The sequence below is a fragment of the Protopterus annectens genome, chromosome 1.part0, assembly GCF_019279795.1.
Source record: "Protopterus annectens isolate FY-2018-M chromosome 1.part0, PAN1.0, whole genome shotgun sequence".
Classification (NCBI taxonomy): Eukaryota; Metazoa; Chordata; order Ceratodontiformes; family Protopteridae; genus Protopterus; species Protopterus annectens.
Window position 1 is genome coordinate 1,688,671,470 of NC_056725.1, and position 23,434 is coordinate 1,688,694,903.

Here is a 23,434-nt window from a genome sequence, read left to right on the forward strand (position 1 = left end):
ACGATTTTAGAATTTTATGTAAAAGTGTTTTAGTTAAGGAATTTTAGGTAATTTATCTGTGATGGAACTGGTTACAGTGGTCAGCTGGTAACCTAAATCTTGGTGGTTCAAGCCCACCCAGATACAAGGCTTATTGTGTGATTCTGGCATTTAGAGTAGAGGCCTTAGGCTGCAGTTGATTAATGAGATACAGTCCCTACTTTGGGTGCTAGGGGAAACTGTGTCTCCTTGACCGGTGGCCTAGTACCTGCCTATGAACTTAAAAACAAATGATTAAAGCAGCAGCTGTTTCTTTTTTTTTTCTTTTTTTTTTATTTTGGGGTGGGGGAGATTGATGGCTAGGCTTAAAATGGCCCTTGTGGTTGTTAGCCTAGTAAACACTTATTTACCTAAGTTATTGGTGAGCAACTGTGCCTGGTAATAAAAAAGCAAATGAGAATAAGTAAGAGTCGTAATTGGAATGGTGGCATAGTAGAACCAACCTCCTCTACAGAATTGGCAGAGCTGGCTGAAGAATATGTTGAACCTCCTATGAGTGTATTTATGCGTAGGTTCAAGTGCTGAGATATAATTTCTACTGATAATGAGTTACTGGTTCTATTTCCAACTAAACCTAGCTTGACCTAGAAATGAGCCTCAATTATTCAAGCTCTTCCAGTTCAAAGTCATTGCACAGTTCATAATTGTGTGTAAGTGAGACACAGTGAGGTAATACACCATGCAATAAATATGTGGTATGTAATTGCATAGAAGCAGAAAATGATCATTGCATTGGTGAACAAAAATTTAAGTGAGACAAAAGGTGGCTTGTTAGTGAAATGGATTTATAGAGTTCATACAGTGTACATGTCCTTCTTCTGTATTGGTGAGACAAAGCAACAAGCTAATATTAGAAAATTTGAGTTTCTTATAGATGTCAGAAATAATAGTATTCACAGTTTTATAAGATTACACATTATAGAGTGCTTACACACAGGAGCAAATGTTTTGATTATTTTTGGTCTCCCACTACTGACACTGACTTCTAGCTTTCCAGTGTCTCTTCCCAGTAATCTCTAACCCTGCAGCTCCCAGTGCTTTGGTGACTTGTTGGCATTACATATGGGAGCACCTGCTTGTGGAGGCCTGTAGTCTTAGACAGCTTAAGGGAAATGCAGCACCAGGCACCGCAGCATGGTAAGGAACAGTGGGAACTATCATACTGTGGCTGTGTGATGAGGCTTTTTGCTTGCTGTAACCTCTCCCAGAGTGGCATTAAGCTGGGTGGTTGATGAAGTGTTGCCTGAGGGCCTGCTCATGCCAGGTCCTTACAGCAGCCTGCATACTCGGTTCTCTGACATGGCCAGCCCCTATAATTTCCTTTGCCAGAGCTCTGGCATCCACTATGGCTTAGTGAGAGCATCATACAGTATACAACCCCCCCCCCAAAATAAGCACATACTGTACTCCTTACCTGAACTGTCAGTGAGGTCACCTGGACCATAGTCAAGGGCTTATGCCTTTATGTCACCAGCACAGGCTAGAAATAGTTTTTAATTTCATGGTTATTGATCAGATAATCACTGATAAAAATGGTGTAGACATAAAAGAAAAAAAGAAAATCTTTTATACAAGAAATCAAGTTATATCCTAATATACAGGATCTGTCAAACTTACGGAATGAACTAAAACCGGAATATTTTGATAAAATAATATCTATTAAATGGTTCAAGTTATGAGGTCACTTTAAATAATTAAGTTATGAGATCACTTTAAATAATTGCTTGCACAGAAAATGTGGTTTTATTTCTCTAAATAAGTATCATGTGCAGCATTTTAAAGTCTTTTGCCTCTTCAGAAGACTGGAAGACCAATGTACTGGGGATACTTTATTGTTTTTATAGCAAAAGTTATGTTTAACACAGCAAGTAAGGAAGGTTTAAAATGAGCTCAGCAGCCCTTAAAGGAGCCTTATCTCTGCCACTTGTATCCCTCTTGCATGGAGTATGTCAAGACATAAATCATTCCTGGTATCCTTGCAACTATTTTACTGCCCTTGACAGATCTCTAATTTTGGCCTAGAAGGACTTGGTCACAGTCAGTTGTCATTTGTCTAATTTGATGAGAGTATATGTGACTGTATTCATTGTATTACACGTTACATTTGCAAATCCAGCTCCAGACAAGTGACAATTGGAGTACCTCAATGTTCAGTCCTGGGACCGCTCTTGTTTGGTATCTACTTCTCTGATGTATATGCCAACACTAAGGGACTCTGGCTAACAAAGTTCGCAGATGACTGCAAACTGGTAGCCATTATTGAATCCCCAAATGATGTGGATATTCTACAAAAGGGCCTTACAGAAACAGATGCTTGGTGCCAGAGCCATGGGCTCAAGCTCAATGCCAAGAAATGTATAGTCATCCCCTTTGGAGAAAAACATGTACCCATGAATTACCACATAGGTGGCAGTACACTAAACACCGAAAGTGTGATGAGACTTAGGGACACAGGTGGACAGTGGTCTCACCTTTGATAACCACCCTGCCACAACAGTCAGGAAATCCTTCTATGTGGCACACCTCATTGCTAAAGGCTTTTCATCCTGAAAAAAGGAAGTCATTGTCCCACTGTACTCATCACTCATTAGACCCATTATAGAATACAATGCCCCATTTGGTATTTACCTCTCAAGATATCTTAAACCACTGGAAAGCCTGCAGAAATTCCTCACTAAAAGAATCACAGGCCTAAAGCAGATGCCCTGTGCTGACTGTCTAAAAAACTCCAGCTGTACTCTGTCGCATATCGTCTACTCAGAGGCGATCTCTGCTTAACATACAAGGCCATGTCAAACCCAGAGCTGTTGGACATGCTACACTTAAAGAAATCCCAATCCCTCAGAGCCATACGGTCCATTGATCTAAACCTTGTCATCACAATGAACAAAATATGCTGGAGGGATAGGTTGCTGACCCAGAGACTCCCCAGACTCTGGAATAGACTACCCATACATGTCAAGCAGAGCACCTCCTTGGCCCTCTTCAAAAGGAACCTTGACGATTGAATGGGAGATAGGAAATTCACCCCGAGGATCACGTCAGTTGCCCTGCTAGACAGGGGTCCAGGGAAGTAAATATTGTGGGAAGAAATAGCCAGGGAATTGTTATGGCTAGGCTTGTATAGGACCTAGGGCCGATAGCCTAGTACCAACCTATGAACCTATGAACCATTACCAGTTGGGACAGGTGTTAAGAGTCTTCAGTCTGTATCAGTATTTTCCTGCTATGTTACCTTGTAAAATGTTAACTCGATCTGTTTATGTGATGCATTACCAATGAGTCCGCATGTACAAGTCTTAGGATTACTTTACTCAGGAACCTCAAGAACAAAGCTCACCATTTTTTCAGTGTTTTCACTTTGTGTTAAACGGGAAACTGCAACGCAATAAGCCAGGATGAGCAATTGGTGTGTGTACCTTCATTTTGAAATTATGATGCCATCTGGCCCATTCTGAAACAATTAAGTCCAGTTCTAAAGCAGCTATCCAATTAGTCAGTATTATATGCATTGCCTTGTCACCTTAAACATTTTATTCAGTTTGCTTCATAAATGTGAAGCACATTTTGGATAACTTGAAATGGTATTCATTGCAAGGCACATGTAAAGTTAATGTCAGCTGTAATCACTTTATGTTATGTGCATTTGGTTTAATCATATTTAAAATGATGAATTGTGTTTCCCTGATTTCTAAACCCATAAACTAATCATCTGTTTTGTGGGCTACAAAGACATTCTCAAATGCTTTTACAAATGTGAAACAGGTAAGTGATTAAACTGCATACAGACTGAGGCTTTTTCTGAAGTACCTTATTTTTACTGAAGGTTTAATCTGTTTCATCTTATGTTTCCAGTTTCTGTAGAACAAAGAATATTAACTACCTAAATTCAGATTATTCAGGATAATCAGGATAGTAAGATAAAAATTTATATGTGATAATATTATGAATATGGCAGTAAAGAATTAGGCAGAAACAGTGAAGTCACATCTGGTCAGTTGTAATTTAAAGCAACTCTGTTGTTTTGTGTGCTTTCTGGAAAAAAAAGTGTTAATTGTGCATAACTAATTATCAATCAAAAGAATTATGAAAACGCTCTTCAGGGATGTATATGTTTTCATAGGAAGTAGTTGGCCCTGAAATGCAAATGTATATTCTTAGTGCTTTCTTGGATGTAGAACAATCTCAAAATCTTTGGTAAAAAATTTAGAATCTTTGGTCATGTTTTATCAGAAAAGACATTCCTTCAGTCCCTGAATATCTTTCCTTCTACGTGCCCTGAAATTTACAGACATCAGTCAGTCTGTAAGTTTGTTTGCTTGTTTGTGTCTTTCGGCTTTTCCCGGTTAGGGGTCGCCACAGCGGAACTCCGGTCAGCTAATGATTGGCAGTAGAGTTTTATGTGCTGGCTTGCCAGGCCTAATGCACAACCTTCAACAAAGGAACATCCATTCACCCATGTCGCCACACAGAAGACGCTCTAACTGAGAATCGAATGGGCAACTTCTAACTGTGAGGCGACAACGCTACCGCAGCACCACCACTGCAGTATCAGTCAGTCTGTAAGTAACTTATTTAAATTAGGGCAGTATCTAAAAAACATCCCTGAATTTTCCTTACTTGTTTTCTGTGCATCAGCAGTCGCTAAGTGCTTTACTGGCGCTCAAGTCTGGTAAAACAGATCATGTTCTTTTTTTTCCATAATTGATAGTAGATGGAGCAGATAAGACTCCATGTACTACAAAGAGTTATAATCAGGTCTTTCCAATCAAAACCCAGTATTATGTGTTCTTGACATGCATGCCAAGATTCATTTTTCAAGCTTTGCTCTGAAGGTGAATTTCTTGACATCCATGCCTCGATCACTTAATAACATGGTTACGATCAGAGACTTAATCATAACCCTCTATATTATATGTAAAACATTCACAAACAGTTCAAGAATATTGAAAGTCAACAACAATTCAAAAATAAACATAATATATATATATATTTACATAGGGAAAGAAAGTAATAGAGTAGGGCAGTTAGTCATAAGAGTTATGAGTTGAAGAGGAAGCAGAAAATAGGTTGAGGAAAAGTTAAACTCAAAGGTGAACCAGAGAAGATGTAGTTAGATTAAGCTTGATAACTAAGGATGAGCATGCCGATCGTTAAATCGGAAGATTAACGAGCAGGGTGATTCTGTGGCATTTTATAAGAGCAGTCTGATGTTATCCGAAACTAGTTGAAAGTAGTAGAGATTATATGAATAGGTAGAAAGGGAGTGCACTAGAATTAGGGTCCTCTTGCTTAGAGGGTGCTGTATTATATGCCATGCTCTTCAGCCAGACAGATGCTGACAAGTTGAAAAGGTTAAGAAATGGGAGAGTTATGTAGCCCACCACTGTATGAGTGCAGTATGCATAAATGCTGTCAGCAACCTGAGTTTGGCAAGTGACCTAAATGCAGGAGTGTTAACAGGGAAGGAAGAGATCACTGCACTGAAAGCCAGCTCTGCTATCATATGGGGATGTCTAAACAGTGTAGCCTGTTTTTTAATGAGTTTTTGGGGAGGATAGCTGTTTAGCTGATGAGAGTACTTTCAATCCTTGAAGACACTGTGAAGCACTGTGAATGGATGCAGTGATTTCTGCTATTGAATAAATTTGCAGAATGAAAATTCTCTTTTTCGTGATGGGTAAATAGGGGTATGAGGTCTACATAATGCAAATCCCATATTGACTTATATATAGTTTTATTTATATTTTATAGTTCCTTGTAGTGTTTTGCATCATGGAATACAGGAGCAGTGCAACAAGTTGTGGTAGTCTGATGAGGAATAGTGATTCTGCTTGTAAAACATCAGCAATAGCATAGATTGACACAAAGTAATTATGTGATCTGTGGTGAAATCTTTAATTGTTGTATGATTTCTACTGCTGTAAGTGAACCTTTAAATGTTTTTCTAATCGCTGGCAATAGCACAGATCAATGCAACAAAACAAGTTGGTCTGTGGTGGAATCTTGACAAAGTAAGGCAGCGTTTGGTGGACTTTACATTTTATCAAGTCTCTGTCAGTAAGACCGATTAACACAACAAGAGAGGGGGCTGATGATCTTGTATTGGGGAAGGTAGTGTAGACCCCTTAAATGGAGGAGCAGCAGGAGTACTTCTGTTTCTACACTTACTGGTTGCTGAGTGGAAAGATTTACTAGTACATTCATTTCTGAACTACTATGGAGAGGTATGCAAACAGGGCAAGTACAGAAGTATCATCTCTTTATAGATAAAATTCTTCCTTGGTAGTTCCTTGTCTAAGAATGTAAAAATATTAATATTCATCACTTATGATGTTTCCTTATTTTAATAAAATAACAGTGATGTCATGACAGTCTAGTGAAGTTGTGAGTACTGCACTGTTTTTATGGAAGTGGTTACTGTTATTTTATTAAAAGATGCATCAATGTTTCTTCTTATTATTATTATTATTATTGTTATTATTATTACTATTGTTATTATTTTTGCTTTTACTTAATTGTGGTAATTTTCAAAAGTTTTGTTTCCTTATTTCTTCACCTTGAAAATATGGTTTGAGAGTTATGTATGGTTTTAGTACTCAATGACATTTCATAGCGCGTACACATTTCTTGTGATTTCTGCTACTAAAGTCTCCATGAGCACTGCTGTCAGAAGTATTCTAATATTCTTTTTTTACTGCATCTGATATGATTCTAGGATGACAAAAGTTTTACAAAACAACTAGAGAATGACTGGAGAAATCGGGATTCGTATCTGCATCAATTAAGCAAATCTGACAAGGTGAGATTTTGAGGTTATGTATGCACCTGTTTACTTTAAATGCAAGTTGAATGTACTGCCTAAAGTGAATTCTAACAGAAAAGAGGAGCAGGAAATTGGCTTTGGAAATTCTGTCATTTGTCAGAGAAGGAAAATAAATCAAATAATGCACAATCATCAGTTTTTACACTTTCACATCCTATAGTTTAACATATTTTCTTTGATCTAGCCAATGTGTATCATCTTCAAAAACATGCTAACCAAAAAAAGCTTAAAATCTGTCAAAAAGAAACTGAGAACTTAACATTCCTGACTTTTTTATATATTGTTTAATCTCTAAAGTTGTTTATGTGTCTCATATATTAGCTAGATTGTCAGCTACATTGCCTGGTTATGGTGCATGGTCGCCATTATGGATATGCCTTTTGTCCAAGTCTTTAAGCTCTAAGAATATTCCTGTAATCTCTTTCCCTTTTTTAAGTAGAGAATATCTGAGTAAACTTAATTTACAGCTGGTTTTGAGGTGGTTATTGACTGTATATCAAGAATTATTGGCCATTCAGAATTTATCACATTTTGCTTTGCATAACCAACATATTTTGCAAAATTATAATAGCTTTTAAATGTATTTATTAATTTTATTAACTGTAGAGTATTTTATACACATTCTGAGCACTAAAGGTAGTCACAAGCTGCTTGGTTATGTGATGTAGAGGGAGAGAGCCCTGACTGTGACCCAGGCAACTGGGCATTGATTAACAGCCATGGTACTGGAGAAGCTGCCATGCAGGGAGGGGCATGAGTGAAGGAGCATGGACCGCTCACCTCTTCTGATGGAGGAGGATGAGGTTGCACACACTCAGGAGGCACTGGGTGATGTTATTTCCCTGGTGAAGTGTGGAGAATTTACCAGTTTTGCCTCAAAGAGAGAAACAGGGATGCATCTAGAGAATGCCTCTTGTGAAAGTGAGGAGACATCCTCTGCCATCAGCCATTGCAAATTTCCTCCAACTCATCACCAGATGCATGCCAGTAAGTCCAAGGAGAAAAAGCAATAAAAAACATCAGAGCATCTCTGATGGTTGTCTGAACAGTGACCTGTCCTGGTTGACCCTCACCCCACTGATGGTAATTAATGGACTTATTATTTGAGTGGGGATAATGATCATAATAATGATAATATTTCCTTTTTGGATGCCATTTACCCAAACTGTTACTACTCTCTGTTGCACCTGCAGTTTGTTTAATTCTACAGTCTGTTCTCTTTGAGTGCACATAATTGTAGTTGCATCCCGTCAATATCAATAGACATTGTCATGGCTGAGTAGGTTTTTGTAAATAATAATGAGAGTTTTGAGTGTCATTAGGAAGCTGATTTACCTAGTTAATTTATTAATTGATTTTTTTTTTTTATTTGTGTGTTGGTTTATGGAATGATAAGGCTACATGTAGTATTACCTTTAACTTTACAAGGTAGCCTGTCATAAGTTTATACCATTTTTGCATGGATGAGTTATTTGTTTTTAGTTAACATGCAAACACAGTATTCTATGTATTTGTTGTGCACACATTGGACATATGTGTGGTTATGGTCACATACATGATTTTGAGATGTTGACCAGTGTTCTCTTTCATGTAGTTGTTTGTTTATTTTAACAAAATAGCCTCTCTATTCCACATAGTGGTTAATTTGCTGTAGATTTAAAATTATTAACACAGAATGTGAATGGAATAGAAACAACAAATAAAAGGAAGTTATTTTGGCATATGTTATATAAAGATACATGCCTTGTTGCTTATATTTAGAAATTAATGTGGGAGCTGTCTATGTACAGACCAGTAACAAAGGCTGATCAGTCTGACTCTAGACTTAGTACATTTTGATAATATCAAAGGTACTACAGAAGTTTCTACTGTAACAAAAGTGATACCTTCCTGTAAACCTAGTGTTACATGAAATCTAGAAACAGTAATAGTATAACATATAGGGAAAAATAGGGATGTGGAGAGTATGCAAGACCCAACTAGATTCCTAATAAAAGCTTTGCCAGATCTGATAATTGTCCCAGTAGGAACACTTGAAATGTTTTAATCAATATGCAATTAATAATAAATAAATATGCACTAAAGTATATTGAGGACTGTGCCTTAAAAACAATGCAGAGAGCTTGAAAGGCAAGAAGATCTTAAGGATGCTGAGTTATGAACACTTGAGATGGTCATCATCATCGTCATCATCATCAAAAGTCTTGAGTGGAGAAGCTGATGAAGACATAGTAGCAATAAAAAAGCTGATACCTGCGGTTCGTTGTTTTATAACTTTTTTTTTTGTTCTGGCTTAAAACTGTCCTAAGTTTTGCTTCTTAGAATTTTTTCTTCTTTCACAAATAAGGTGTTTATGTAGTTCCATTAAGGTTTTATGCAAAGATTTGCGTTCATGCTGCATTCTGTTTTTGCAATCATTATCTTCTTAGGGCTGCATCTGTTTCTTAGTTTCACTTAAGAATGAAGGCAAAGCAAAAATGGAAATTAAGTTCTTGTGGTGCTTCCTCCTGAAGTACATCTTTATCTCCACCTTCCACAATCAGCAAAAAGCTGCTGCAGTTCAGCTGTGAAGACGTCCCTTGAATTGGACTCAAACTAGCCCTCAGTATGCTCACTTTCTACTTTTTCAAATCAATTTGATTTGCAGTAGCAACACAATTTACTTTGTTTTTGGAGCATTCCTCTTAAGGTTTAAGGCCCTCAAAATTATTAATGAAATGCAGGAGATGATTCCAACAGACACCATCTAAACAGGATTTAGTGGTATTACCCCAGACCTTCAATGATGGTAGTTGGATTCTTGATAAAAAATTACTCCCAGAATTTAAGAAGATTTTTTTTTCATTACCCCCAGTAATTGCCATCACATCTTAAGTATGCAAATTATATAATAAGGTTTACAACTTGTAGTCACATCTTGCACAAGGCTATGAAGTAGATAGGTTGTACTTAAATTTAAAAACAGGATTTTGTTGCTTTGTGAAAATGCAGTAATGGTGGAAGTAATCCAGAATATGACAAACCTTAACATCCAATTTGTCTTGCAATAATTTATTAAAACATCTTCAAAAATGTATACCATTAGTGTGGAAAATTTACATTTCTGCCCGATTGACCAGTTTCTCTTGCTTAATCTACAGTAGATACCAAGGGTAAACTTAAGTACTCTTTAAGGCTTGTAGATTGGCAAAACAATAAGCACCAAAAGTTTTAGTCTTAAATCTTCACTGACATTGTCATCCAGTAGCATGGTCATTTGATCCACTACAGCCTCAAAACCTGGAGCTAAAGCTTTATCCTGAGATAAGTAGGTGCTTAATGGTGTTTATTTTCAGTAGTAACCAGTTTTATCTATGTTAAAAATTAGACCTAAGCTGTAATCTTTTTTTCTCAATTAATTATGATTAATTTATTGAATAATAATAATAATAATAATTATTATTATTATTATTATTATTATTATTATTATTATTATTATCATCATCATTATAAGTTTTAGTTTTAAATCTTCACTGACATTGGCATCTAGTAGCATGGTCATTTGTTCCACTGCAGCCTCAAAACCTAGAGCTAAAGCTTTATCCTGAGATTAGTAGGTGCTTAATGGTATTTATTTCCAGTAATAACCAATTTAATCTATATTAAAAATTTGACCTAAGGTGTAATCTTTTTTTCTCAATTAATTATGATTAATTTATTGAATAGTAATAATAATTATTATTATTATTATAAGTTTTAGTCTTAAATCTTTCCTGACATTAGCATCTAGTAGCATGGTTATTTGTTCCACTGCCGCCTCAAAACCTAGAGCTAAAGCTTCATCCTGAAATAAGTAAATACTTAACAGTGTTTATTTCCAGTACTAACCAGTTTCGTCTATGTCAACATTTTGAACTAAGGTGTAATCTTTTTTCTCAATTAATTGTGATTAATGTATTGAATAATAATAATAGTAATCATTTTTATTTTTATGATTATAAGTTTTAGTCTTAAAACTTTACTGAAATTGTCATCCAGTAGCATGGTCATTTGATCCACTACAGCCTCAAAACCTGGAGCTAAAGCACCATCCTGAGATAAGTAGGTGCTTAAAGGTGTTTATTTCCAGTACTAACCAGTTTCATCTATGTTAAAAATCTGACCTAAGGTGTATTCTTATTTTCTCAATTAATTATGATTAATTTATTTAATAATAATAATAATAATAATAATAATATTACATTGTTATTTTATTATAAAAAGGAATTTGCAGGTTGTTGATTTGCACACACTGTTTCGCCAAATAGCTTTGAGTTATAAAAAAACTAGTGGTCTTTAAAATCATTAAATCACCTACTGCTATCACTAAAACAAGGCACCTTTGCAGGATTTTTCAGGTTTTTGCTTGTGATAGTTATGTATTGCTAAGGCTTTCTCTTAAAAAAGCTTTCCCTGATCAAGTCTTTATTTGTTCCTCAATTGAACACTTAGAAGCCACTTCATTTCTTCATTTTCTTTTGGCCTGAATCTCAAGAACTAGCTAGCATTTATACGTTTCAGCAAAAAAAAAAAAAAAAAAATTCTTTAAATTTTATAGCACTATCTTTGATTTATTTAAGCTGACTCCTCTTCTCCAGTAGTGTGAATGATGTCACATGATCTTTCATATAATTCAAAATGCTTTATTGCCAAGCAGTTTCTTGCTGATTTAAAATCTTCTTTTTTAAGCTCACTACCAGAAACTGGATCACCAATAGCTATCCTCATACTGCTGTCAGAAATCAGCAATAATTTAGAAGAAGTCCAACATGCTTTGTTGTGTTACAGTGCTCCATGCTATTGCCATAGACTTCAAAAAGGTTTACAAGTACACTACTGTACAGATAGCAGAAATTCACATAAAATTTGTAGACTCCACTAGGTACCATATTTTGTTACATTTAGCCATGTTGTTGAGAAGTTTTGCAAAAGATCTACAAGTCCATTGTTACACTGGTAGTCAAAATTGTTAAGTTCAAGATTCCACCACAGTCTACATTATGTTGTATTGCTCTCTTTTACTGTCAACAATGTGAAACTAATTTTACAGTTGCTGTATGGAAATCACAAAAAATGGAAGTTTCCATGACACAATTTCTTGCTTTGTCAATATTTGACTGCAGATCATTTTGTTTGTTGTATTACTCTGTGCTGTTGTCAAGTATTTGCAAAATATTTACAGGTACAGGTGAAGTACTAGACATCACACAAAAACTGGAGAGTCCACTATCACCATATCTTGGTGATACTGTTATCATGTTACTCCATGATTTTGCAAAAGATTTGCAATAAAAATCAGTCATCTTGTTCATACCACTGTTTTGTGTCATTCTGTGCTCTGTGATACAGAACATTGTGATGGAATACAAAAAATAAATGACGTCACCAATAAGCTAAAGTGAGGATTGTAATAGTAGCATTATGGTTGAAAATTTCAATACACTCTAAGAAAATACAAGATTATAAAGGATAATCTTTTTGTCCTTTGTTTATCTTAAATTTTAATTTTGTAAATGTCAGAAAGTTGCTTTGCTGTTTTTAATTACGGTTATTGTTATTTTTATTAGTAAAACTAGTTAGAAAACCTGTTTCTTAGAAGAATTGTAAATATTTTGCCAGGAAAAAAATTCTTAAACATTTTGAAGTGGTTAAATAATTTTTCCAAATTCCTTAAGAAACTATATATTCAGTTATAGCAGAGTATATGTTTCATTTGTTTATCAATGCAATGCAGGTTTATAATTGAATCATAATTTGCTTATTTATTATATTTGTATTATGCCCTCTTGTGTTTGATTTTGATTTTGTATTGCATATTTATTTATATAGTGATTGATTTTTCCCTGTTACTGGAAAATACAGTAAATGCTGATTTTTTTTTTTTGGAAAAAAAAGAAAGAAAAGAAAACAGCCTAGCTGTAGTATTTTTATAATTTGTTTAACTGATCTGTTCCACCAGAAAGGTTGGAAGCTTTTGTCATATTCATACCCAAGGGACATTCCTGACTCAATCCAAGCAGCTCAAGCAAAAAATAGACTATACATATGTAGTCCCAAGCACTTCAGTGTGTGCATAGACACCTCAGTAGGCAAAACAAGAACTCTAGCAGCAAATCACAACATGACTTATTTATTGAGCACCAAACACCACACACCATTTTCACTCTTTTGAAGAGCTTCTTCACTGTGAATCTGTTGTGACATATTGCCCAATATTTAAACCCATTACCTCAATCACATGCATGTTTATTTTAAATAAACCATACCACATGCATGGAAAAAAATATAAAAAAAAATAAAATACAAAATGTTATAAGCATGATTAAAGGCTGCCACTTATGTCATATTCATCAAAAGACATTTTGTCAATAGAATATATATTTTATTTATTTATTTGTCTTTGTTTACTTGGAAAGTCTGACTGGGTAATACCCATTTTCAGAAGAGGCCAGGGGAGAAAAGCTTCATTTGCTTACATTGCATTATACTAAGTTCCAGTTAAATGCAGAGTAATTATATTTCTATTTACATTTATAAACAAACAGTAGTTGCATTTATATATTTTAAAATTTTACAGAGGTGGAAGTTACTAAAGAGAAAGTCCACGTGCAACTTAGTGGATTGTACAGGCAGCAGTCATGTATAAAATTGTTTTGTCATTTAAGTGAGAGGTTGAGTGTATTCTGTTTAAGGAGTGTATTTGGAGAGAATTGTATGGTGAACACAAAATCTCAGCCTTCAGATGAGCATGTGCAGGACCGGCAGTGGTTAAGATGTTGTTTAAGCAGTGGTTTAAAACTATTGCATTTGTCACAAGAGTTAAATCTAGATCACCTTTATAAAACCTTATTTTTGGAAATCCCTCATCCTTCCCAGATTGTGGAGTTGTGTTGCATCTTGATCAAATTTATCTGGTCAAATTAACGATTGCTAAAAGAAAAGGAAGGGAGATTGGTTTTCTTGATAAATAGGAGCCATATTGACACCTACTTAATAACTTGATCTAATTAATTGAATGATATTTTATATCTATATCTATCTGTATAGATAGATAGCTATAGTAACAAATATAAATTGTAACTTGAAAACAACAAACATAGGACTCACCACGGAACTGGCGTCAGAATAAAACAAAGTTAAATCTTTTAAACTTTTGTTAATAAGACACGTAGCAAAAGTAGCGCTTTGCATTATATCAAATCTCCTCCTTCCTCAGACCATATCACAACATAAAATCTCTCAACTTTATATAGTCAAGCCAACCACCTTATTATTTATATTTATATTTAGATATATAAAAATAAGCTTTATAACTTAATATTCATATTAGGATTTTATTAGAAATACATTGCTGTTTCTTTTATATGGAGATATATATTTAATGTTTCATATTTTATTTCAAGTTTTACACAGTAATATGGTGTTTTTTATGCTATAACATTTTGTTATTATTATTATTAATACATTCATAATTGATTTTTTTTTTTTTTTTTTTTTTTTTTTTTGACAGACAGGTTCACCATTTTATATTCGTTGTTTAAGAGATACTTAACCAAGGATTAATAATCTATATATCTCTTCTTGCACTGCTTAATTGTTTAATGTTTTGATATAAGCGAAAGTGCTACCGTTCTGCAAAATAAAAGTTAAAAAATTTAACTTTGTTGTTTATTTTTTTATTCAGCGCCAGTAGTGAGTAGTGTATGTGTTTTTCAACAGTATTATGTATAACAATAATAAATAATATAATGACTCCAAACAGCATAAAAAAGTCATCACGATATTGGTCAACAGTTAGTCAAGAATAAAAATGCATTGACATTGATGAAATCGTCTACGAGACATTGATGAAATACCCTTTACCTTAGCTTCTCCCATAGCAATAGCTAATAAAAATTAATAACAATATAATATTACCTTGAATAAAATTGGTTCTGAAAGCTGTAGTTGTTGGTTTGAAAAAAGTTGTTTTGTTTAGCAACTCCCAATTTTTATTTTTAAATCAAAGGAAGAATTATTTACTTTTTAACCTATAACTTTTATCGCTTATTTGTTTTTGGATTGAGCTAGCTAATATTTGACTATGAAGCTTATCGAAAATAAGGAAAAGGTGATAGACATATTTCATCAATCATCAATGTCTTGTTTGACTTATCAACAACACAGCCTTGATTTACATATTACAGTATTTATAACTTAACTCAAGGGCGCTTTGGTTGAGCAGTTTATCTTATTTCATAAATTGTAACTTGTTTGCTTGTTGAAATATACTCTGAAATTGAAAACATATATTCTAGCTATACAGTTTGAGGTTTGTTATACACCATTGATTATTGCTATACTCTTCTTGATTAAAAATCAATAAATAAATTGAAACAAAATTTATAAACAGATTCAAGGAAAGACTAAAACATATTTAATAAATAAAATAAATGTCATTAGAATTTAACCTCAGTCTAAAAAAGAGCACCAGTACTGTATTAGGTGGAACCCCATCGGTACATGTCAATACCGATAAACAGAAACCTGACTTTATTATGTTAAGGTATGTCTCTAAAGTGCATTAATGTGCTTTTTGCATCTGATGTTAGCCAAGTGTTCACCTATCCTTTGACTTGCCTTGGCATAAAATGTCCCACAGGTACACTGGACCAAATAAGTGACCCCTTGCATATTACAAATAATGTTCAGCATTTTAAAATATGTGGTTTAGAGTATATACTTACAAAATGTGCAGCTATCACAAATCCTACAACATTTAGTTCCTTGTTTGCTGTTTAGTAAAAAAGGTTTTTCATATTTGTATTAGCTGAAATATTGGGACGGCAGCAAATGTAATTTATACTCTAAAGACAGTATTGGACTTTAAAAGCATGTGGGACAGGATTTAAAGATGACTTTCTATATGAATTACTACCAAAAGTTGTAGTGAACCATATTGTAGAATCCTTAGCAGACACCTAATTTTTGTCCTGATATTGTAAAGCGTATTGATTTGTATAGCTCCTGCCTCTTCCTTAAGAAGGTATAATGAAATAGTTGGATAACCTCTATGTCTAAATCTATGAATGAGTTCAAATTGCATCCATTTCATAATTTCATTTAGGACTACATATACATCTTAGTGTAATAAATACCTGTACCACTGTGATAGATTTGTGTATGAGCACCATTTTAAACAATTCCCTAGTGTAGGAGATTTGCATGATTGTTTTCTACTTGTGTACACTTCCTCTACATCCTTTATGCAGAGCTGTCTGGTAAACATCTCTCTCAAACTGACTACTGAGCTAGAAGTAGGATGAGGCAAATTTCCCCTACACCAGCTAAATACAAGTAGAAGGGAATGGCAGAATAACAATGACCAATTTCAAAATTAGCTGTTGTTATTGTTTATGCAGATCCCTGTGATACACATCTTCCACACCCTGATCTAAAAGAAGGGTGAGGCAACTTTCTCTACACCACTTACTCACCAAATAGGAGGAAATGGAAAAGTAGAAATGACCAGCTTCAGCAGTAATTGCCCAGAACATAGGCTCATAGGTTTTTGAAAGTAGCTAATGTCACACTAGCTATGTTGAGGTTTCTTATAGTAGCCAGTGTGACACTTAATTTTCAATTTTATGTAAGTTTCCTTCAAAGTATTACCTAAAAAACTGCATGTCAGGTATGCTTATTTCATAAAGTGATTAATACAGTCAGTAACATCCAAATATTATGGTGTGAAAGTTGTATTAATTTAATAATTTGTTAATGAGAAAAGCTGAATATGATTACATTTTGCACAAGTTCTGCTGTTTAGAGTATGTGATAATGCCTCATGCTTAAATTGGTTTCAAATGGTGTCCTGTTAAGTGCTTATAATGATTTGGAGTAATTTATTTATATTTGTATTACACAGGAAAAAAATGTAATTTCTAACCTCTTACATGCCTAGGCATAGTGGTCAGTGAAAATACTCCTATTTGTTATACAATGTCATGTTTAATGCACATACCCGCTTTTGCTTACTGTTAAGACTAGGTATTGGTTGAATAATGAAGAACATCTCACATGTATAAGACATGTAGATAGAGGACATAATAAACCAAAGTTACCACTTTCCACCTACCCAGTACCACTGAAAATTGCCTTAGCAAGATCGTTCTTTATTTCAAAATGTGTCAGACATAGTTGTGGGTCTGCAAGAGTCAGTGCACACACACACTGTAGAGACTGGTCTTTCCTGTACATTGTTTATCCCTTCTTTCTTCTGACCTGAAGTTTCTAACTGTTGTCTTTTATCTTCCCTTTTGGTGCATCCTTTATGCAGAACTTTTTGAAAGACATCACCCACACATAGCCTACTGAGTTAGAAGAGGGATGAGGCAACTTTCCTGCACCAACTACCCACCAAGTAGAAAGAAGGGGTGGAAGAGAAATGGCCGGCTTCAAACTTAACTGCTGTTTTTGGGAAACATTATAACATTTAAATATTGCTATTTATAAAATTATAAAATTTAAAATTAGCTGGAAGTTGGCGGAGGATTAAGGCTGTAAATTTTAATGAGCAACTTCCTTCAGTATAGGGTTTAATTCCCTCAGCCTTCATTTGCATACTGTGTGACCTTGAGCAAGCCAGTAAACCAAAAAGTGTTTTTCTGAAAAAAAAGACAATGTATAAAAAAATAATAATAAACTGTATTCCATGTCATTCTTGGCTCCTCGACCAAATGGTCTTCAAGGGATAATACAAGAAACACACAATATCATCATCACTTAAATACATCATAAAACACACGGTTTTTAAAGTACAAAATTTTTGAAATGTACTTAGCTTCATTTTGTCTTACTATATCATCTAAAGTCTTCACCTTCCTTTCTTCATATTGTACGTGTTCTACAATCTATTAGATGCTTTCATTTTGTCTTAATATATCATCTAAAGTCTTCACCTTCCTTTCTTCATATTGTACCTGTTCTACAATCTATTAGATGCTTTCATTTTGTCTTACTATATCATCTAAAGTCTTCACCTTCCTTTCTTCATATTGTACGTGTTCTACAATCTATTAGATGCTTTCATTTTGTCTTAATATATCATCTAAAGTCTTCACCTTCCTTTCTTCATATTGTACGTGTTCTACAATCTATTAGATGCTTTCATTTTGTCTTAATATATCATCTAAAGTCTTCACCTTCCTTTCTTTATATTGTACCTGTTCTACAATCTATTAGATGCTTTAAATTAAGAATGCAGGAACATTTGAGTAATAGTACACACAATAAAACTGAAATTCCATTGGGACGACATTTTAATAGTGTACATATGGGAAATATAAGTTGTTTTAAATGTACAGTTTTAGAACAGGTACAATATAACAAAAGAAAATTATAGTTTGAAATTTGGTACTTTAACACTGGGGGTTTGAATCAAGAGTTAGAATGGAGGTATGTTGTAAATTGATTGAATAATTAATGATGTACTTGGATAATTGTTTTATGATGTATTTACGTGATGGTGGTATTGTGTGTTTTTTTACTCCCCTGGAATACTTTGATCACTGTACCAGGAGTATGATGGAATAAAGTTTATTATTTTTTTCCTATATTGCTTTTTTTCATAGATTCATGGACATCATTGTTTATTACAGACAGTGCTTTCTGGCAATTGGGAATTTTGGGCTAAACTCATTAATTGTCTGCTCGACTGCATGTCTAGTAACTACCTATGAACCTTTGGAAAGGAACATACACAGGTAAATGACCCTCTTAATTTTAGTGTTAGGTACCCCAGCAAAGTCAATAGCTAGCTCACTGCATTCTTTTTTTTCAACAAACATCGTTATTAAATTTGGCAATCTTATATTTATATAAATGAAAAACAAAGAAAATGGCACCACTTTAGTCGCAAACATTATACATCATAGACACCATTGAAACAACAGTAGTCGCAAACATTATACATCATAGACACCATTGAAACAACAGTAGTGGCAAACATTATACATCACTTATAATCTATCCAGTCATTGTCAGTTACGCGTTATATGGCTTATTCAAATCCTGCATCTTAAACCTTGTTCCTTCTCTGCATATGCTGTTCCCACAATTCCCATTTTTTTCCTATGTAGTTTGCTCCTTCCCTTTTCTAAAGATCCCAGTTCCAGTTGTTTTATCTGTGTTACTATATTCACTACTTCTAGTAAAGTTGATCTAGACTTTGATTTCCATTTTCTAATAATTGATTTTCTGGCAGCCACCGTAAGTAAACTCAGCAAGGCTTTACTATATCTAGGCAATTCCAATTCTATATCATAGCATCTCCAACAGAGCAGTCTGCAGGGAATACTTAAAGTCTACCAGCTCATTACGCTCCCAAAAAATATGTTCACAGACAGTTCTTTCTTGCGTATAACACCTCCAACGTTTTCTATCCACCTGAGGAAAAATTCTTTGGAATCTACATGGGGAATAAAAATACCTATGTAAACACTTCCAGGCAAAGATCTTAAATCTTGTAGGCTTTGTTGCATATTTGGGAGATGTGCATATATTCTCCCATTGTCTCTTTGTGAATTGCTTATCCAGCATCTCTTCCTAATCCTTTCAAAGCTCCCCTGATTGATTCTTATATTTGTCATGCAATATTTTATATGCTTTACTAATTATTCATTTTCTAATGGCAGCTTCTATTCTCGATTCTATTAAAAACTCTATCACTGCTGGTCTTTTATTCAGGAGCCCCTTATTTCTTTCTCTTTGCCTATACTCTGATGTCAATCCTTGATAGGGAGGCAATCTCTAACCTGCAGTCCAAATAAATTCTTGGCCTCTTCCATTCTATTACCTTTTGCTCACTGCATTCCTAGTCAGGTGTTGTAATCTAACACACACTTTTTCTCTGCCCCTAATATATCCTACCAAATAGGTCGACGTTAGCACCCTTTCAGATTCTCACAGTTTCACTTCTTAAACCCATTACTTAGCCCCCTCATGATTTTTATCATCTTTTTTCATTACTGTACATGTAATTAGTTCTACAACTACATACCTACTCTCTCATATAAATATTTCCTCACATTTTTCCATCTCATATATGTCCTGTTCTAACACTTTGTAAAATACACTTGCCTGTTTCTGTTGAAGTTAGCACCAATTAACTGTCTCTGAAACAAAAGCCACTACCATGGATGGGTGTGCCCACCCCATTCACCCTTGCTATGCTTGGGATCACTTCACTTCCTCTACCTCATGCTCACAGTTGCCACCCACCCCCTCTTACTCTAAATGTGCACAGTATCAGCCAGCGGTATAGTCAGAAATTTATATTTTTTACATAAGCGTAATGCTGTTGCCCTCACTGCCCACCTGTCATTTTAAAAAGGTAGTCAGTCGCAAAAATGTTGCTCCATACAAACAGGAAAGGTGCACACTTTTTTCAGCTGTTGCTATTTTTAACTATAAAATGACTATTCTTAGATGCAGTCCTATCACATAAGCATGTTTCATATATCTCTTTACTGTAAACAGTTTAGACAGTCATAAACATTCTATGCTCACTGAGTGATAAACCTTTCAAGAGATGCTCAGGAAGATTGTACTCTTTTTGAGTTCACTGAGTATGCCTAACCTCACCCTTGCTATCAGTCCCTATCCTTCCTCTCAGATCAACCAGTCAGTTACCCTAACATTACTACCCCTTTTATCCTATCAAATCCTTTGCAATGCTATCAGAATTCTATCAACCAACCTCTTCCCATTTTAGCCCCACACTTACCACTCCACCTAACACCAAATCCCCTCCATCTCCTCCTCCCCCCTCTATAATGTAGACATAGTTTCCACAGACCACCAAAACAATGCCCTGCTTCCTCCCTGCCCTGTGCATACAGTACTCTTAACAATTACTGCAGTCAGACCCCTCTATCTACTCACTCTCCCCACCTTAGCCACTCCATGTACTCTTAAAAATCCCTACCGTCAACTAATAATTCATGCCACTCCCCCTCTAAACCACTGACAAGATTAGAAACTTGTACTCTGTATAATGTCCTCCATCTACTTTTCCAAATTATATGACTTACATCCTCCATCCTTCAGCTCATATCACAAAGTTAGTAACCCCAAATACTACTGCTCCCCATGCTCACTTCATTCACTTGGTTCACTTCTTGTCATACCACTCTTACACTAGATCTCTCCTCATCACAAACCCTCACACATTACAACACAGCTCCCTTCCCTTCTCTTTCACTGTATGTCCTAGTCTCTGCCACTCAACATGTTCTGACCACTAATTTATAGATAGAGTAAATCTAAGGTTAATACACAAAAGCCAACAATAAAACTGAAAGACAAATGTAAATGGCTTTATACCTTCTCACTCACAACTTCTATACTGAAACTTTGTGGGGATAATCACCCAAACCCTGCACCCACACATTAAGTTTCTATTGCAGCTACCTTTGCACCATCCAGCACTGCCAACTCATTTACACCGTCTTCATGAGATTCAAACTTAATCCTGTTTAACATGTATGTCTGTAACAAAATTCAGGATATCCATGCATATCTGTAGTGTTTTACTTCTCAGGTATACTAGTTGTAACTGAGACTTGGTTAAAACAAGAAATAACCGTCAATTAAATTATTCCCCTTGGCTTCAACATACTAAGAATGGATAAGAGACATAAAAGGACAGATGGAGTAGCCACCATTTGTAAAAACACCTCAGAACTCACCACAGTCCACCTAAATGTCACAAAATTCCATAACACTGAACTAGTACTATCCCACCTCAAAGTTAACCAAGGAAAATACATACGTATCTCAGTCCTATATATCCTGCCACGTAATAATATTACCACCATGAAAATATCCTCTACTGGATGTATAATAACATCTATCATGAAACATTCAGTTTAGAGGATCTTAATATTGACTGGCAAGTCCTTAATAAGGACAGCCCTAAAGATTAAATAAGCTTTTACAGGTTCACAGATTCACCCAGCTTACTAATTTTATCACCAAGCTCAACAAAAGTACTAACGATGAATCCATCCTAGATCGGATTCTAACAAAATAATTAATTAACTATCACAGCAAAGTCAAAGTCTTAAAGTTGCTTGCCGGGCATTGTTAGTGACCACTTCCCAACCTGTACCATGAGGGTGAAAAATAGCCCACCTAAATAAGTAATTTACAGCCAAATATGTAACATACCCAAGTGTGACAAAGACAAATTATCTCAACTCTGTCCCACTGCAGTTAGAATGTATTAAAAATTATGTCCCTGGACAAAGCAGCCTCTCATTTCAGTGACAGTTGTCTGAAAATTCTAAGTAAACTATCTTCTGTAAGAACAAAAAGGGTAAAATCTAACACAGCTCATGGCTGTAAAAGGAGACCAAACAGCTCATGTTATAAAGAAAGAAAGCCTGGAAAGAACGATAGAAAAACATATCACAAGTTTAGATATCCCAGAGACCTCACCAATGCACATCTCAAAACACTCAAGAAAAATAATTACATCAACCTCCAACAAAATTAAAAATTTCTAGCTATTCCTAAAATAACTGTTGCACACAGGCAGTACTGCCACACCCTCCCATTCTACCTCTAATCATAAGGACTTCATTGCCACTCATGCCAACTCCCACTTCATCCAGGAAGTCCTACCACTGATCAGTAACCACCCCAGTTCCATCCTGCCATTTCCCACCATACTGTACATGCATTTACATAGTTTTAATCTTCCCCCTCTTCCAACCACTACTATAAGAAAGTTACTAAGCAAAATAAAACCAGCAGCTCTAGCTACTAACAAACTCCCCACCAGTTTTCTAAGAATCACTGCAGATGTATTAGCCTTACCTGTCTCCATTCTGATCAACCAGTAAGTAACTGATAACTGTGTCCTCTTCATTTGGAAGTAAATTTACTAACTATAGATCCACTGTAGTGCTATTACCTCTTTCTAAAATACTAGAGAAATGCATTCTAATTAATAACTATCTCCTGTCCACAACCCAACACTGTCTCAGACCCAACCACACTACTACAAGTACTGTTTCACTAGCATTATTAACTCACATAAAAATGAAGGCAACTTAATCTCATTTTTCTTGACTTATCTAAAGCTTTCAACACTGTCTCATCAAAAACGTCTGTCTGAACTCGCCTCCCTCAGCCTCAGTCTATCTTCTCTTTCTTGATTCCACAGCTACTTTTCCAGTCACCAGCAGGCAGTTAAACAGCAAGATCTTTCTTCATTGCAGTCTCTTTAGTGTTCCCAAGGCTCTGTCTTGGCTCCTTCTAGTTAAGATTTTCACAAGTAAACTTAATACCACTACCACACTTGCTACTTGCATGTTATATGCTGATAATACATTGCTTATTTGATCTTCCCTTCTCTAAATAAGCTTCAAGAGATAACCCAAGACTCCTTCACTGACACTGAATCTTGGCTTAAAAATTCTCAATTACTCCTCAACCCCAATAAAGCCAATCTTTTGCTGTTCACCCCAAAATAATTCTTTAACCAGAAGAAATTTTACATTATCTTGT

General features: G+C 35.1%; 1 protein-coding gene across 2 annotated transcripts in view; it reads left to right on the top strand.

The window, feature by feature from the left end:
• LOC122799515 (TRIO and F-actin binding protein) overlaps positions 1-23,434 on the top strand; it is a 3,126,988-nt gene that overhangs the window by 1,042,718 nt on the left and 2,060,836 nt on the right. For both annotated transcript variants that reach the window (XM_044068636.1, XM_044068645.1), the window contains exon 12: positions 6,758-6,841. In XM_044068636.1, coding sequence (XP_043924571.1) covers positions 6,758-6,841 — 84 coding nt within the window. The remainder of the gene's footprint in view (positions 1-6,757; positions 6,842-23,434) is intronic.